Source organism: Pogona vitticeps, chromosome 5 (assembly GCF_051106095.1).
Source record: "Pogona vitticeps strain Pit_001003342236 chromosome 5, PviZW2.1, whole genome shotgun sequence".
NCBI lineage: Eukaryota > Metazoa > Chordata > Lepidosauria > Squamata > Agamidae > Pogona > Pogona vitticeps.
The window spans coordinates 1,689,477-1,703,812 of NC_135787.1; the positions used below are offsets into that span (position 1 = coordinate 1,689,477).

Below are 14,336 nucleotides of genomic sequence, written 5' to 3' on the forward strand. Positions count from 1 at the left end.
GGGAACTAGCGGGATTTGGAGACTAGACGTCTCCAAACGTCTAGTCTTCTAAATGCATCCTAAAATTGTATTGGCTTTTTTTGCAGCCACATCACACTGTTGGCTCATATTCAGCCTGTGATCTACAATGACTCCCAGATCCTTTTTTGCTCGTAGCCTTGCTGAGCCAGGTATCCCCCCCCCCCCCATCTTGTAACTAACTGTGTGTTTGGTTTCTTTTTCCGAGGTGCAGTCCTTTGCACTTCACCCTGTCGAATTTCATTCTGTGGTTTTCAGCCCGGGGCTCTAGCCGATCTGGATCATTTTGAATTTCGTTTCCGTCTTCCAGATGGCTGCCATTCCCAGGGCACCCCGGGCAACCAGGAGCGGGTACCCGAGGAGGCCACGGAGCGAAACGTCTCCAAAACCGGGATTTTGGGAGGCGTATGCCACTGGGACCTTCTCAGAGCATGTCGTCAAGCTTATACAGCAAAGGGGAAACTTGGCCTCCTCTCAAGGTGAGTAAGAATATACAAAAGCACATTTTAAAAGAGGAGAACAAACCACATGGCTACGTTTTCTATATTAACTTGTTTAAAACTTAATCCAAATGTCAAAAGAGAAAAGAAAGGACAAAATGTAGCATAAAGAAGGAAAATTCAAAGGAGGGGTGGAGGGAAAACATAATAGGGGCTTTGTGCAGGAGCGCTTTGGTTCCCATTAGCTCCTTGAAAAGCCAGGAGATTATGAAATCCAATGTCTTAAGAAAGCCAGCATATTAGTTAAGAAAATAAATGTGGGAATGAGGTAGGGCTGGGGTGGCTGGCAGGAGGGGGGCTGGGGTGGGAGAGAGAGGGGGGTGAACAGCGAGCCTTTCTACCCATCTTTCTAATAGCAAACTCGGTCGACAAGAAAAACACAGAGAAGGGACAGGTAGCCGTGACTTCCTCGGGAATGAGGAGATCAGCTGAGGCTCGTCCTTGGGACCTGCCAGGAAGCATGGGCCAGGGGGTGCTGGTTGGAGGGGCTCAGCACAGCCATCCCCAGCAGGCCAGGCCCCCAGGGAGAGGGCCAAAACTTCCGGCGGCTGCATTGATCCATTTCAACCCACCCAGTCTAGCTCTTTCCCTCTCTACCAGGAACGGGGCTTTTGTGAAGCTGATGGATCTTAGAATCATAGACTCAGAGAACGACAGAATTCCAAGGGACACTGAGGACTGCCTAGTCCAAGATACACCTAGACATATGGGGGGAATCCAAGTCAAAGAAATCCTGGCAGAGAGTCCTCCAGTCTCTGTCTCATGAGGAAGCGTCCAACACCTGCCAGTGAAGTCCATTTCCTGGCTCAACAACACTTAAGCATCAGCAATTCTTCTTAAGATGCAGTTGTTTGTCTGAATCACCCACCTGCCCACTCTGCGATGCTTTGTGTTGAACAGCTGAAATCCTGGTGCTTCGTGCAACACGTTGCAACTAGAGTAGGCCCATTGGAATCAATAGAACATAGAGCGCAATTGACTCACCCAATCCCTATTCATTCAATGGGCCTGCTCTCGTTGCGACGTACTCTGCTGAACAGTCAGATTTCAGCCACCATTTAATGACGGTGCAAACAAAGGCTTCCAAATTTCCCTGTCCTCAACAAAACAACATGTCTTGATAGGCCACGGAACCCTGAGAAAAATAATGATAAACCGCTAGGAGATTTCTCGCTCCTGCTCAAGAAGAAAAACAGCAGGGCCTTTTCAGCAAAAGCAAGCGGTTCTGCACAGGAAAACTCTGCTTGCAACACTACTTCCTCTTTATTTTGGCAGCAACTGATTCTGCAATTATATTTTCTTTTATAGAGTCCTGTAACACAAGAATAGTCACAAAAGCTGCCTGCAAAGGAGAGAGGGCAAACGTATGACTATCTGCAGTCCGGAGTGTCTGGAGACACACACATGGGTTAGCTAGCTGGGGAAGAACAGATAGCCAAGGTAGGATACACGGTTTTTCCTAAAAATGACTAAGAGTCTGTTAACTCTGGCCAGAACCCTGTGGAGGATTTACACGAGTGTAAGTGCATAAATCATGGCTGTAAGTGGCTATTAATCTGGGAGCATGCTACCATTCACATTTCTGGTCATGTGCCACGTCTTGCAACTGGTACGTGGCCAGGAATGAAAGCATCAACCCATTAATTGGCAGAGATTTGCCACCGTGATTAATGCAATCATTTATTGGCTAGTGATTAATTCCAAGAACACTGTCGCCGTTTTATGTCACTAAAAGCGACCACCAACGGTAAATAAAACAACAGAATACCTGTCTCAACGCTTGAGCCTCTGTCCCAGAGGAGGAGACATTGCTGATTTCTGGGAATCTGGGATCACATCTCCAGCCTTGATGGGTCCAACTGGGGGCTTTCTGTCACCTTTCCCGGCATCCTGCATGTCCTTAAGCAGTACGCCCAACTCTTAAGCTGGGCCTCTTTGCCCAGACTCTCCGTGGGACGGCCTCCCAGGATGAAGCATGCCCCTCCAGAGATCTTGTTCCTTCAGAGGACCAAGTCCACCCACCCTGAAAACTCCCACACCAGACTGGCATTCGGCTACCGTGACCCACCCGTTTCATTCCCCCCAATGCTGCTACTGCCGGGCATCCTAAGGAATGGAAAGGGGCCTCCCCGGTGCTGCCAGCCGGCACCGATCACCACAGCGCCACCATCTGTGGTGTCATGGCAAATGTGGACGTGCGAGTGCTCATCATGGACACTCCTCCTTAAGGCCAGCCTCCCACCAAGAACAGTTCAAAATGGACGGGGTGGTCCATAGTCAGCAGAGCAAGACTTTGGGGGAAGCTAAGAGCTCTTGTAGGAACGTGGGTGGCGCTGTGGGTTAAACCGCAGAAGCCTCTGTGCTGCGAGGTCAGAAGATCAGCCGTCGTAAGATCGAATCCACGTACAGTAATGGAGTGAGCCCCCGTCGCTTGTCCCAGCTGCCGTCAAACTAGCGGTTCAAAAGCATGCAAAATGCAAAATGCGAGCTGATAAATAGGGACCACCTCAGTGGGAAGGTCACGGCATTCCGTGTCTAGTCGCGCTGGCCACATGACCACGGAAGATTGTGTTCAGACAAACGCTAGCTCTATGGGTTAGAGACAGGGATGATAATCACACCCTAGAGTCAGGCACGACTGGACTAAACGTCAAGGGGAACCTTTACCTTTACCTAAGAAGAGCTCTTAATTGTCCAGCCCAGTCCGAACTGCCTCCGGGCACTTGCCATCACAACACCTTCCACTCCAGATCCAAACCAAATGTACATACGGACAAGTTGGGGACATTTTCGGCTCCTTCTCAGCTTGCCCCTCTGACGGGCCTTCCCTCTGAAAGAAAACTGAAAGCTGGGAGGAAAAGGGGGGAAAAACAGGTGTTTTGGGGGGGTGGGGGGAAACAGGGTGGGTTACCTACCAGAGCACCTTCTAAGGCAAAGACGGCAGCTGGCCCCATCTGCTCCAGGGGCTCCATCCGGCGTCTCCAGCGCCTCCGGCGGAAGGAATCCGTCTTGCGGTATTTCAGGTGGAACTTCCAGCCAAAGAGGGAGGCGTACTCCCAGCCTTCTCCTTCCAGCTCCTCCTGCTTGTACTGCAAGGCAAAGGGGGCGCTTTTAACCTCCAGGGTCCAAAGCCGAGGAGCACGGGACGCTCGAGAGGGGAGATCCGGGAAGCGAGACAGGATGTCATCCAAAACCCACCCAAGAAACTCAAGGACGACGACGTGGGAGAGTCGATGCGGGGGCAAAAGCCCTCCCCTCTCTGTGTCCTGGTTGGCGGGGAGCTCGTTATTTGGTGCTTAAGCTTAATCCGACCTTCCCAAAGTTTTGAACACCCCTCGGCTGCTCATGGCAGGATCATTTTTAATGCAACACTCAGGGTGTCTTAATAAATTTGTCATGCAGGGAAGTCGCCAAGCCCATGAGTTTACACCTTAAGAGGGGGAAAAAAGAACCACTCACAGCTACGTTCCAAAACTCGGCATCATGAAATCCACATTTTGGCGGGGGGCAAATTGCTTGAACGTTTTGCACCAAATATGTTTCTACTTTGGATTCAGTTTCCAGTGGGTACACGGAGAGCTCTTCCCCACCACCACCACCACCACCTTCCTGGCACTGATTTACATGCAATCTGACTTGAGCTGGGCAGGAAAATCTCCTGCAGATGTCAAGAGTGCAGGAGACCAGGAGAGCCTTCGGTGGGTCCTTCGGCCAAAGGTCTCCAGGGAAAGTATATTTGCCCTGTTCTTTGGGCAGCCCCGCAGGACAAGACGTGCTTCTCCCCAAAGGTTCCCTTGGCCCCTCTGCTCTCCCAAGGCCAGCCTTGGGAAAGACGGATGGGCCATTGGGGGGTGGGGGGGCGACAGGACCCAGCCGTCTCAGCACCGCTCGCTTGAGACCCACAAGGCGTCAACCCCTTAGGCCAGCCATGACTCAACATCCCTCCGACTGAGCTGCCCACAACAACTGATGTTTTCTTTGGCTGGCTCGGTGCAAGCCCGACTCCATTTCCTCAGGAAGAGCTCAAGCCAGCCTGCCGAGGGATCCTAAGTCAATATCACACCGACCACGGGCATGGCCGGCTCTTTGGCAACAGCCCTTCCCGACCTCGTTTTTGGTTTTTGTTTGTTTTTTTTTTTAAAAAATGGCAGAGGAGGGAAGGATTCTGCCGGCGTGTCTGCTGTGCTTTCTCTCTAGCACTGGTGGACCCAAAGAGATGGACTTTGCCTTGCCTTGACGTCACACCCATTCATCTTGCGTTTACATCCCCGCGCTCCCACAGCCTCCTTCACCATCACTGGAATCTGTGTAGACCTTCTAATTTCATTTTCATCTCGCTTTTCCCCAGGGAGGCATCCCTGGTTTCTTGGCCTTGGACAGGTGACTTTTTGGGGAATATGGATCCCAAAAAGCTCCCTGCACGTGGGGGATGATGGGACCTGCAACCTAAAAGATAACTTTCTACCCAATCGGATGTCTTGCTAACTCCATTTTACTGTTAACAAGAATACTGTGGTGTCAATCCAGCTGAAAGAGGAATTGCTGAGCTACGAAAAAGGCAGAGGCTGGAATGGGTGCCATTCTGCCTTCTCCCTGGAGGTTGACCATGGTCCATGCGGGGGCGGGGGGGGCTCAACTCCAGACTTAGGGGCGAGTGTCTCCTCGTTCCATTCATAAACAGTCCAGACCTCTCAGGTGGGGATCAGTAAGGACCAATTAGCCTGCCCATACAGAGGCCAGCAAAAGACACTCTGTACGTCCTCAGAGGTCACCTCTGCTAGCACCCATTGAGACAGGATAGACCCAGTGAATTTGCAACAAGGAAGGTGCATGAGCAGAAGTGAGGCTTCAAAAAAAGAAAGGTCACCACACTGCCTTTCCACAGATTCCCCAAACTGCAGGGAATACGACTCTGAGCCTCTATCTTCCCCCCCCCTTCCATCACCCCATCAAGCCCAGGAATACTCATCCTGAAGAAGAGTCCTGTTGGATATTAAAACTTGCCCATTTTTAATCTCTTCGTGGTCCCAAGAAAAGGAGCGACCCTTGTTTCTGGCGTGCCTTCTGTCGCTTGACAGCCCCTTGGTGCCAAGGAAGTGGGTGGCTGCCCCCAGACATCCTCAGAAAAGGTGACTGGCGGAGGTTAGTCTCTCCTGGGATGGCCCTCCCTTTGCTCTGCCAGAAGACCTCCAGGGCTCTCTTCTTCTCTTTCGAAAATAATAACCATGCGCCATCAAATCGCCTTTCAGGGAGAGCAGATCTCAAGATCCAGGAGAGGGGCTGTGACCAGCCGCCATATCTTGTCCGAGGGAGACCTCTAGAGCCACGTCCAGGCACTGCGGGCAGAACGGTGGGCACCAGACCCTCCTTTTTTCCACACTGGGGCAAAACGGCCCCCTGCTCCCTGGGGCTGTCTTGCCCCCCCCCCCCCCCGTGTAAAGGAGCTGCCAGAGGCTTCAGGCTGGGCAGAGAAGGACCAGAAGGGAACAGCCTCTTTCCTCAACAGCTCGTCTCCAGGGCAAGAACGACACATTTGCAGAGAACGTGCAGTCAGTAAAGACGTTTACTGGGGTTTATCTTGGGCAAAAGCTGCCCAGCCGCCCCAGGGCACCCCCTGGAAGATGGGGAGGGGGAAACCCCTTCTGGGTCTTCTCTGCTTGGGAAACCCTGAACAAGGATCTCCATAAATCAGAACTGACTTGACAGCACTTGAAAGTCAGGATGATGATTTCCAAACCAGAGCAAAATGGCTGGAAACAGACATCCTGTTTCTATGCACGTATGTCCCACTTTGGATGGCTGTGGTGCCAGCCGAGGAGGGTGGTGGCAACGGCTGCGATGGTGGCGGGGGGGGTCTCCCTGCCCCTCCAAGATGCCACTGCCGCTGCCGCGACCGACGGCTCTCCAGCTGCTCACCAGACAAGCAAGCCCCAAAGAAAGAGGACTCTCTCCCCCCTGTGAGAGGAAGCCCTACTGCAGTTTGAAACAGAGCATGCGTCACACCCTTTTAAACGTCAGAAAGGCTAGCATCACGTGAAGCTGCAAAAGTCACTTTGTAGTCAATCTGGGTTTTTACAGGGGTGTCTTTGTGGCCCCGAAATGTTTCCCCAGTGACCCTCACAAATCCCTACTGCAGAAAAGGCGCTGGGGTGAACATAATTACCTGGGTTCTCAGAGGGGAGGCTCAGAAATGAAAACCAACTAGCCTGCTTGCAGAACACCACCAGCCGCCGCTTTGGCAGGATGTCGTTAAGCACTAGAAAAACTTGCAAAGCCCAGAGACAACTCCAAGGAGAGAGGAAACGATGATGTGCTTGTTCAGATGACCCTCGTGCTATCTTTGAAAGCCTGAAACACCCATCTCTCGGCCACAGAGACACGACAGAGCAGCAGAGAGAGAACAACAGGCCAAGTGGCCACGAGCCATTTTAGCAGCTGGGGCCACCGGAGACTCACAGACACTGGGAGAGGGTGGAAGGATGGGGAGAGGTCCATGCTGAGCCCACCTCTTTGGTGTTTTGTTTCTGCCCCAGTGTTCAGGGGTGGCAGATGTGCACCCGAAGGGGTGGTGGTTCACCCCCTTCCACAGCACCACATCTTTACACCGTCTGGGTTTCACACCCCCCCCCCGGGTCAATCTCTGGTCACAGCCCTGCCAATCTGGGTCACTCCGATGTCAGGATGGGGATGGAAGAGAGAGGGCTTGTGGAAGCAAACCCGGGGCCTTCCCCATCCCATCACGGCCCTCCTCAGCCTCTGTGCACGATGGGGATCCGCAGTCCAGCCCCTCCAGAAAGTGCCAAGGTATGGCAGAACCGGCGTACACTCAGCTCTCCCGCCCTTTTGCACGTGGTCCGGACCACGTACCTTCTTGAGGGCTTCCATTTGAGCCAGGTCCCTCCGCCGCAGCCTCACCCAGCGCCTGCGTCGGTTGGTGTGGTACATCTTCTCCGTGGGCACCCAGCCCTTGGGCTTGTGGTCTGGGGGGATGGTGATGCCGTATTCCCAGCCTTGGAGAGAGAGAAAGAGAGAAGTGTGGGCTTGCTAAAAGGGGGGAAAAGATGGCGGTGGGGGGGGAATCTTCCCCTTTGTCTGCCAAGTGGAGTTTTGAGTTTCTCTCTCTCTCTCTCTCTCTCTCTCTCTCAAACACACACACACACACACACACCCATTCAAGCCAACGCTGACAACGGGGGAAAGTCTAGCCAGTGCACTCATCAGCCGCTGAACATTGTTGGACTGGGCAGGAAACGGCTTCAGTGTTTCTCAAGGACCGGCATAAAAGGGGGTTCAAAGGAAAAGTGGGGAGCAGCAGGAAAAGAGGGAGGCCAGAGAGGGAGACAAACCCCCTCGAGGAAGCCCTGGCCTGGAGTTTTGCCAGAGCTGACCATGGCGCTTGAAGGATAAGTCCTTTCGGAGGAGTCGCTCGCTCTGGAGACAGCGTGCCACCCCGCCAGCCGCCGAGGGGAGACAGCGAGGAGTCCCACGCACCTCTCTCGTCCACTGCTCTGTTGAGGTCCACGTCCCACTCCACATCTTCCCACTTCCATCCGAGGGGGCACTCGATCTCGTCTTTGGGCAGGACCTTCTCCCCGTTCTGTAAAACAAAAACAAAAACAGAGAGGATCCCCTGTGGGCTCGCTTCTCCTCCTCCAAGGGTGCTCAGTTTCAACCCGTATCCTTGGCAGTCAACTCCCCCTTACTATCCTCCATGCGCTGGATGAGTTCCCAGATGCGCTCCCGGCTGCATGACTTGAAGCCCATCCAGACTTTATAGAAATCAGCTGTGGATCCATCACAGCCTGGTGCTTTTCCTTTCTGAAGTTTTTTAAATATCTGAATTTATCTCAGTTTTCGTTACTGGGCTACAGTATTTAAATAATTTTTATGTTTCTCTAAAATTTGGTTTATTGGTAATGTTTGTATAAATTTCTTGGTGTTTATGTCCGGTGTTACTTCTGATTTATATAAATCTTTATAATAGTCCATAAATGTAGAGAGTATTTGTTGCTGTGAATTTACCATTATTCCTTCCTTCATTTTTAATGCCACCCCAGAGAAGGCCCCGTCTCTCAGGTCCCTGCACTGGCAACGTGACCAAGAGGAGAGTTTATTTATTTCTTTATTTCTTTTCATTTTTCTTTTGTTTTCGCCTGAAGTACCCAAGAACACTAGACCGTTCTAGTGCAGAGGGAGGGCTTCGAAGATTTGCAAAAACCCAAAGGCACCCTGCCTTGCCCGTCCTCCCAGAAGCAGTTGCTCACCACGTCGGTGTAGGCCTCGGCCATGTGAATCCACTGCCCTCCCGGGAGGCGTACTTGATTCTCAAAGACTTCCTCCACGAAGCTCATGTGGCCCGCATCGACATCGTACAACAATCTGTGTTGAACAGAAAAAGGGGGGGCTGGAGTTCACCCTATGGTCCTCTGCAGATCCCCCCCAAAGCCCTTCCCACTGGGAGACATCATGCTTCCTTCACTCTTCCACGGCTCTGGCATTTCCCCACTGACCCTAATTTCCGGTGATCACCTCCTGGCCTCCTTCCCCTTCGCCACGGCCCTTCCATCCAATATTCTTGTTCTCACACCTTCCCCGGCTTTGACAACCCCCAGCCCAGATCGATCTAGGGGACCGCTTTCTGATACAAAGCATGTGGAGATGTCCGTGGTAGACAATAGAGATGGGCGCGAACTGCCGGTTCGTCCTTTGGACGGACAGGTTAGGGACGCTTCCCAGCCGTGCCTCCTCCAACAGGGGCCCACTCAGGGGCAGCACCCAGCGGAGGCGAAGCAGGGGAGCCGGGGCGCTCCTTCTGAGTGGGCACCCACCCAAGGAGGTGGGGCTAAGAAGCACCAAACACCAATTCGTCCAGAGGATGAACCGGCACAAACTGCCAAACTGCTGGTTGGGGCCCCTTTCTTGTAGACAGAAATTCCTCTGTCACACACAGAGCCTTTGGGAACGGAAAGACATCCACCAGCTAGAGATTCGGCATGCCCGGGGGGGAAGGAACGGCTCCAGAGCCTGCCCCAGGTCAGTAGCACTGATTCAACTGGACTGGAATGGCCGGAAGAAGCCCCCGCGTGAATTCTGCTCACTCAGCCAAAGCCCCTCTCCGTCCAAAAGGACGGGCACCCGTTGGCCTCTGGGAAGGGACCGCCGGGGGCTTCCGAAACCACACAAAGAATCGACTCACGTCTTCTCCGGGCTGACAAACCAGTCGCCAGCCCAAGCCCAGCCAGACGAGGGCCTGAAACTGTCCTTGGGCAGCTTAATCTTGCCGGTGACATCCGAGTACTTGGGGTAGGTCAAGCCGGTGGTGCCCCAGTTCCCAACCAAGGCCAACTTGGTCTGGTTTTCATACTGAGAGAGAGAGAGAGAGAGAGAGAGAGAGAGAGGCATTTAAACCAAAGGTTAGGAAAAAAGGGTGAGCTTGCATTCCAGCGCCCAGAATCCCCCAGCCAGAATGGGATTTTGCAAGCCGGCTCCCCAAGCACTCTTTCAAATAGGAAAGAAGCAAAAGTCTGAGGTGCATCTAGCACGGGTGCATCTGGGCCCACCCACCCCCAGAGAACACCTGAAACCCTGAAGGCCTTTAACCAATGAAATGTGCAAGTCAGGACAAAACTCATCTTTGTCCTTCTCCATGACCCATGGCTGCTGTGCTGTCACAGGTAAGAGCCACAGGACACACCTCACACTCCTGAAGCAGGAGCAGGGCTTCTGCTCCTCCCACAGCCATCAGAAAACACTTATTTTTTTTTATTGCATGTATTTAAAATATTTTACTCCAGCTTTCTCCTAAAAAAAGGACCCAAGGTGGCTTCTATCATTAAAAGTTAAGGAAATAAATTATTCAAATCTTTAAAAAGAATTAATAACATTATATTAAATGTTAAATGTCAGGCAAAACTATTACTAATAACAGATTTATAAACAATGAAATATAAACCATCTCGTTTATCGTCTCCGAGACAGTCAACCACTAAGGGAAAACTTGCCTGAAGAGAAAGGTCTTTGCCTGCTTGCTGAAGGACAGGAAAGATGAGGCCAGGCTGGCCTCCAGTGGGAGGGAGTTCCAGAGTCTGGGTGCAGCCACCGAGAAGGCCCTGCCCTGTGTTCCCACTTGCAAAACGGGTGATGAGAGCAACAATGGGGAATTTGGAAAACAATCAGTCCACACCACAGAACCAACAGGGGTTGCTCAAAAAGCTATGGAGTTGCAGGGTTGACAAGACCTCCCCCTGTTTGGGAAGAGAACCCAAGGGCCTCGTTCTTCCTCTTACCCTGGCAGTGACCCACAAGAGAGACTAGCATCACCTCGAGGACGAGAACCATAATGTTCTCTTTCAGTTAAAGAAGATGCTTTTTAAAAATAAAGTGTGGGAATGTGGATGCAAACGAGACTTCGCTTATTTCTTAATTACAGGAAGACCCCCATATCCACAGGATCAATATCCACAGTTTCACTTGTGCAAGGTCTGAAGACCTAAAAAATATTAAAAGAAAAAAAAAACTAGGAATACCTATTTTCATGTATTTACCAGAACTGGCCACGAGAGGGAGCAAGAGATCATGCTCTGTATTCTTGTTGTTAAAGAATACAAAGCATGGTCTCTGGCTCCCTCTAGTAGCCACTTCTGGTAATACTTGGTGAAAATACATATTTCTGGATTTTATTTTATTTTTTCCCGTGCCATGTCTAGTGTTCACTATTGTCCGGGAGAGGGGTGTTGAAACCAATTCCCTCACAGATACGGGGGTCCTGCTGCAGTTGGGTTCATGTCCTGCCTTGGCTCAGGTGAGCTCAAGGAAGCCAGTGTACACACATTTCCTCTCTCTTGTGCATGGTAAGCATCTGGGCTGAGAAAGTGTCAGGCCCAATGTCACTCATGGGGATTAGAACCAGGATCTCCCGCACCTCGGCCCCAACCCCTTAGCCATTCCAATAGCCTGAGTTTTGCTTTCATTGCATTCCAGTCCAATTTAGAGTGATCTGAAGGCACTGAAATTTGCAAGGCACTCACTCGACCCCAGAGCACATCCAGGAAAACAAAAGCAAGCTCATTGAATGCACCAGAACAGGCGACTCTGCTATAATCCCAAAGCGACCTGGTCTCACCGTTTCAGCAAACACCGAGAGTCTCCCCTCTACAGACTTGTTGAACTCCTTCTCATCCACAGCTAGCCCAAGCCACAGCTGGACCCGGATCTGGGCTCGGATCTTCGGCCCCGGGACCTCTTCCTGAGGATGCTAGGACAGAACGGGGGGGGGGGGGGGAATCCAGAGACTGATCGAACCAGCAAGGATGGCATTTCAGGTACATCCAGCATGAGCAGGTGGAGAGTGGGTAGATCCAAGCTTAGCTTAACCCGTCACTTTGCCCTTGATGGAAATCACCAGGCCTTCTCTGAAGGAAGGAGAGGATCCCTCTGACTCTCCCTCAACACACCTGGTTTCCTCTCATTTCGGAAGCCAAGCAGCCTTGCTTGCACCATGGCAGGAGACCCACAAGGATCCTGCCCAAAACTCGAGGGAGCTCTTACTGGTGCTGCCAACCAGAACTGGGAATACTGGGTGAGATGGACGGAGGGGCTGACTCAAGATCAAGCCACACCCTGCTTTCCTAGTGCGACTGGTCTGATAAAATGATGTCTGATATGTTTATAGCGTCTATCAAAGGCGGAAGTACAGAGATCGAAGTAAAGAAAAAAAATTAGGAAGAACAGCTTGCAGGAAGATGGCAGACGGTCTGCTTACAAGCAGGAACAGCTTCCGTGGCAGTAACTCTCAGTGCAAAGAAACATCGTTTGTGGACCTTTTTTCAGATTCGTGGCTTAATTTCTCCAGTTAAGCCATTCATTTTCTGTTTGTCTGGCAATTTTAAATAGTCTTCCTGTTCTCGCCACCTTTGAAAGGCTATCGCTCACCTACGTTGAATTGTGCGAGGGAAATCATGTTAAAGCTCAGGGGCGGATCCAGCCGCCCGGGAACAAGAGCAGCACCTTGTGAACAAGAGGCAATTTGCTGCCAAAGGTTGAGCTATTTTTCCCTTCCACAAGTATACCTTGGCAACAGGATTCTGGGCAAGGACGGCATTTCGTTTTTATTGCATTGTCCAGCTTGATTAACATTTGTAGCGCTTCTCTACCATTCTACACCACTTGGCACTTGTACAGATGAAGGGGAGTTTACAAAAGCTTTTAATAAATCATCCATAAATATCACACAAATATTTAGCAAACTTTGTAAGACCTCAGTTACTATTAGTGGTAACAATATTCATTACATTTATATCTTGCCTCTCCGCTAAAGCCGCTTGGATAGCTTCGTGAGTTAGCTTCGTGGCTGGAGAGCCAGAGGTCAGGGGTTTGATTCCTCCCTGTGCCTCCCTGTGAGTAGAGCCAGCCTGGGTGGCCTTGAGCCGGACAGCATAGCGATCCCAGGGCACCCACCGGAAGAAGGGTTAGGGGGAAACGGCTCCTGCGTCTTCTCTACCTAGAAATCCCTGAAAAGGGGTCTCCTTAACTCAGAATTGGTTTGCTGGCACATGATTATTGCCACTAAAAGAGAGTACTCAAGGTGGCCTACAAACTTAAGGAAACCTAGGTTTCTCCCCCTCCTAAGTCTACAGACGTAGGACTTCTAGTTTCTAAGACTTGTCTCTCTCTTTTTTTTTCTGCCAGTAAATGAGTTTGGGGTCCATCTTTCCCAACCCCACCCTGTAAATCAATAATAGCTGGGCTGAGCCATTCTGCAAATTTTTAATTGCATGCCCTGCAAATCTGGCATGTGATTAAACGCCGTAGTGCCTGAGAGGAGAGGAAAACCGCTTAAGACGAAAAATCTGGCAAAATCTTTAGAGCTTCTCCTCCCCTCTTTGTTCCACCCCTAAGTGTGTCGAGCATGTTTTCCAAAGAGTGGGTGTCGATGAGACCTACTTTCAGGAAAATCGTCTGGAGTTTCCCACAGTTCTTGCCACAGCTTTCGGCTCCATTCCGGGAGAAAAGGACGTCCCGCGCGGGGATCCGGCTGTAAGCCACCCGCCGGTCTCCCTGCAGCATCCAGATCACGATGTCAGGCAGGCTGTTCTGTGGCTGGAAGACACAGGTGGGGAAGAATGACTGGCCAGCCGGTGGGCCAAGCGTCCCACCCCCCCCCCCCGAAGGAAAGGGGGTCAGGGATTGGGGGAGGCAGGGAGGAACGGCCAAAGGTCTGAGCCGGAGAGAAGGCTGTGGAGGCTCCATCCAAAAAGAGGAGATCCCGAAGAGGAGCAGGAGGTCAGCTTGGGGAGGGGAGCACAAAATGGCAAAAACGCCAGCCCGTTATGTTGAGACAGGCCAAAATCCGCATCAGGACCAAGATGGCCATTTGCAAATGATCCAGAACAGGGAGAGACCTGGCCAGAAAGGAAGACTTCCCTGCCCCTGCCTCAAAAAAACAACAACCCACTGTTGTGCATGAAACAGCTTATACTGATTTATATATTTATAGGTGAAAATGAGAAATAATTTGTATAATTTTAACCCAACTCATATCTTGCACGAATCTGCAAGAGAGGGCCCGGAGAAAGACCTCGGGGCTTCCGGCAGCTCCCATCAAAGTCCTGCCCATCGTAGAGGACGGGCCCCTTCAACGTCCCCAATCTCTCCCTCATTCTGGCCCTTTTTGCTACGCATCAGATTTTGTCTGGCTGGCCCTTTCAACGGAGGGTGGAGCCTTCACACAAGGAGCCTCGGCGGTGGGGGGGCTTTTTTTCACGGAGCGGCTGTGCAATCATTAAAAAATAAGAAAGCAAGCGACGGGCCAGAGGACCC

The 14,336-nt window shown here is 51.5% G+C and overlaps 1 protein-coding gene across 9 annotated transcripts in view; it reads right to left on the reverse strand.

The window, feature by feature from the left end:
• The window catches only part of DYSF (dysferlin), a 148,936-nt gene that overhangs the window by 64,857 nt on the left and 69,743 nt on the right, over positions 1-14,336 (reverse strand). For all 9 annotated transcript variants that reach the window (XM_073002194.2, XM_073002191.2, XM_073002193.2 and 6 more), the window contains 7 exons: positions 13,461-13,616; positions 11,641-11,772; positions 9,715-9,881; positions 8,783-8,897; positions 8,010-8,115; positions 7,386-7,528; positions 3,434-3,607 (listed from right to left, as the gene is read on the reverse strand). In XM_073002194.2, coding sequence (XP_072858295.2) covers positions 3,434-3,607; positions 7,386-7,528; positions 8,010-8,115; positions 8,783-8,897; positions 9,715-9,881; positions 11,641-11,772; positions 13,461-13,616 — 993 coding nt within the window. The remainder of the gene's footprint in view (positions 1-3,433; positions 3,608-7,385; positions 7,529-8,009; positions 8,116-8,782; positions 8,898-9,714; positions 9,882-11,640; positions 11,773-13,460; positions 13,617-14,336) is intronic.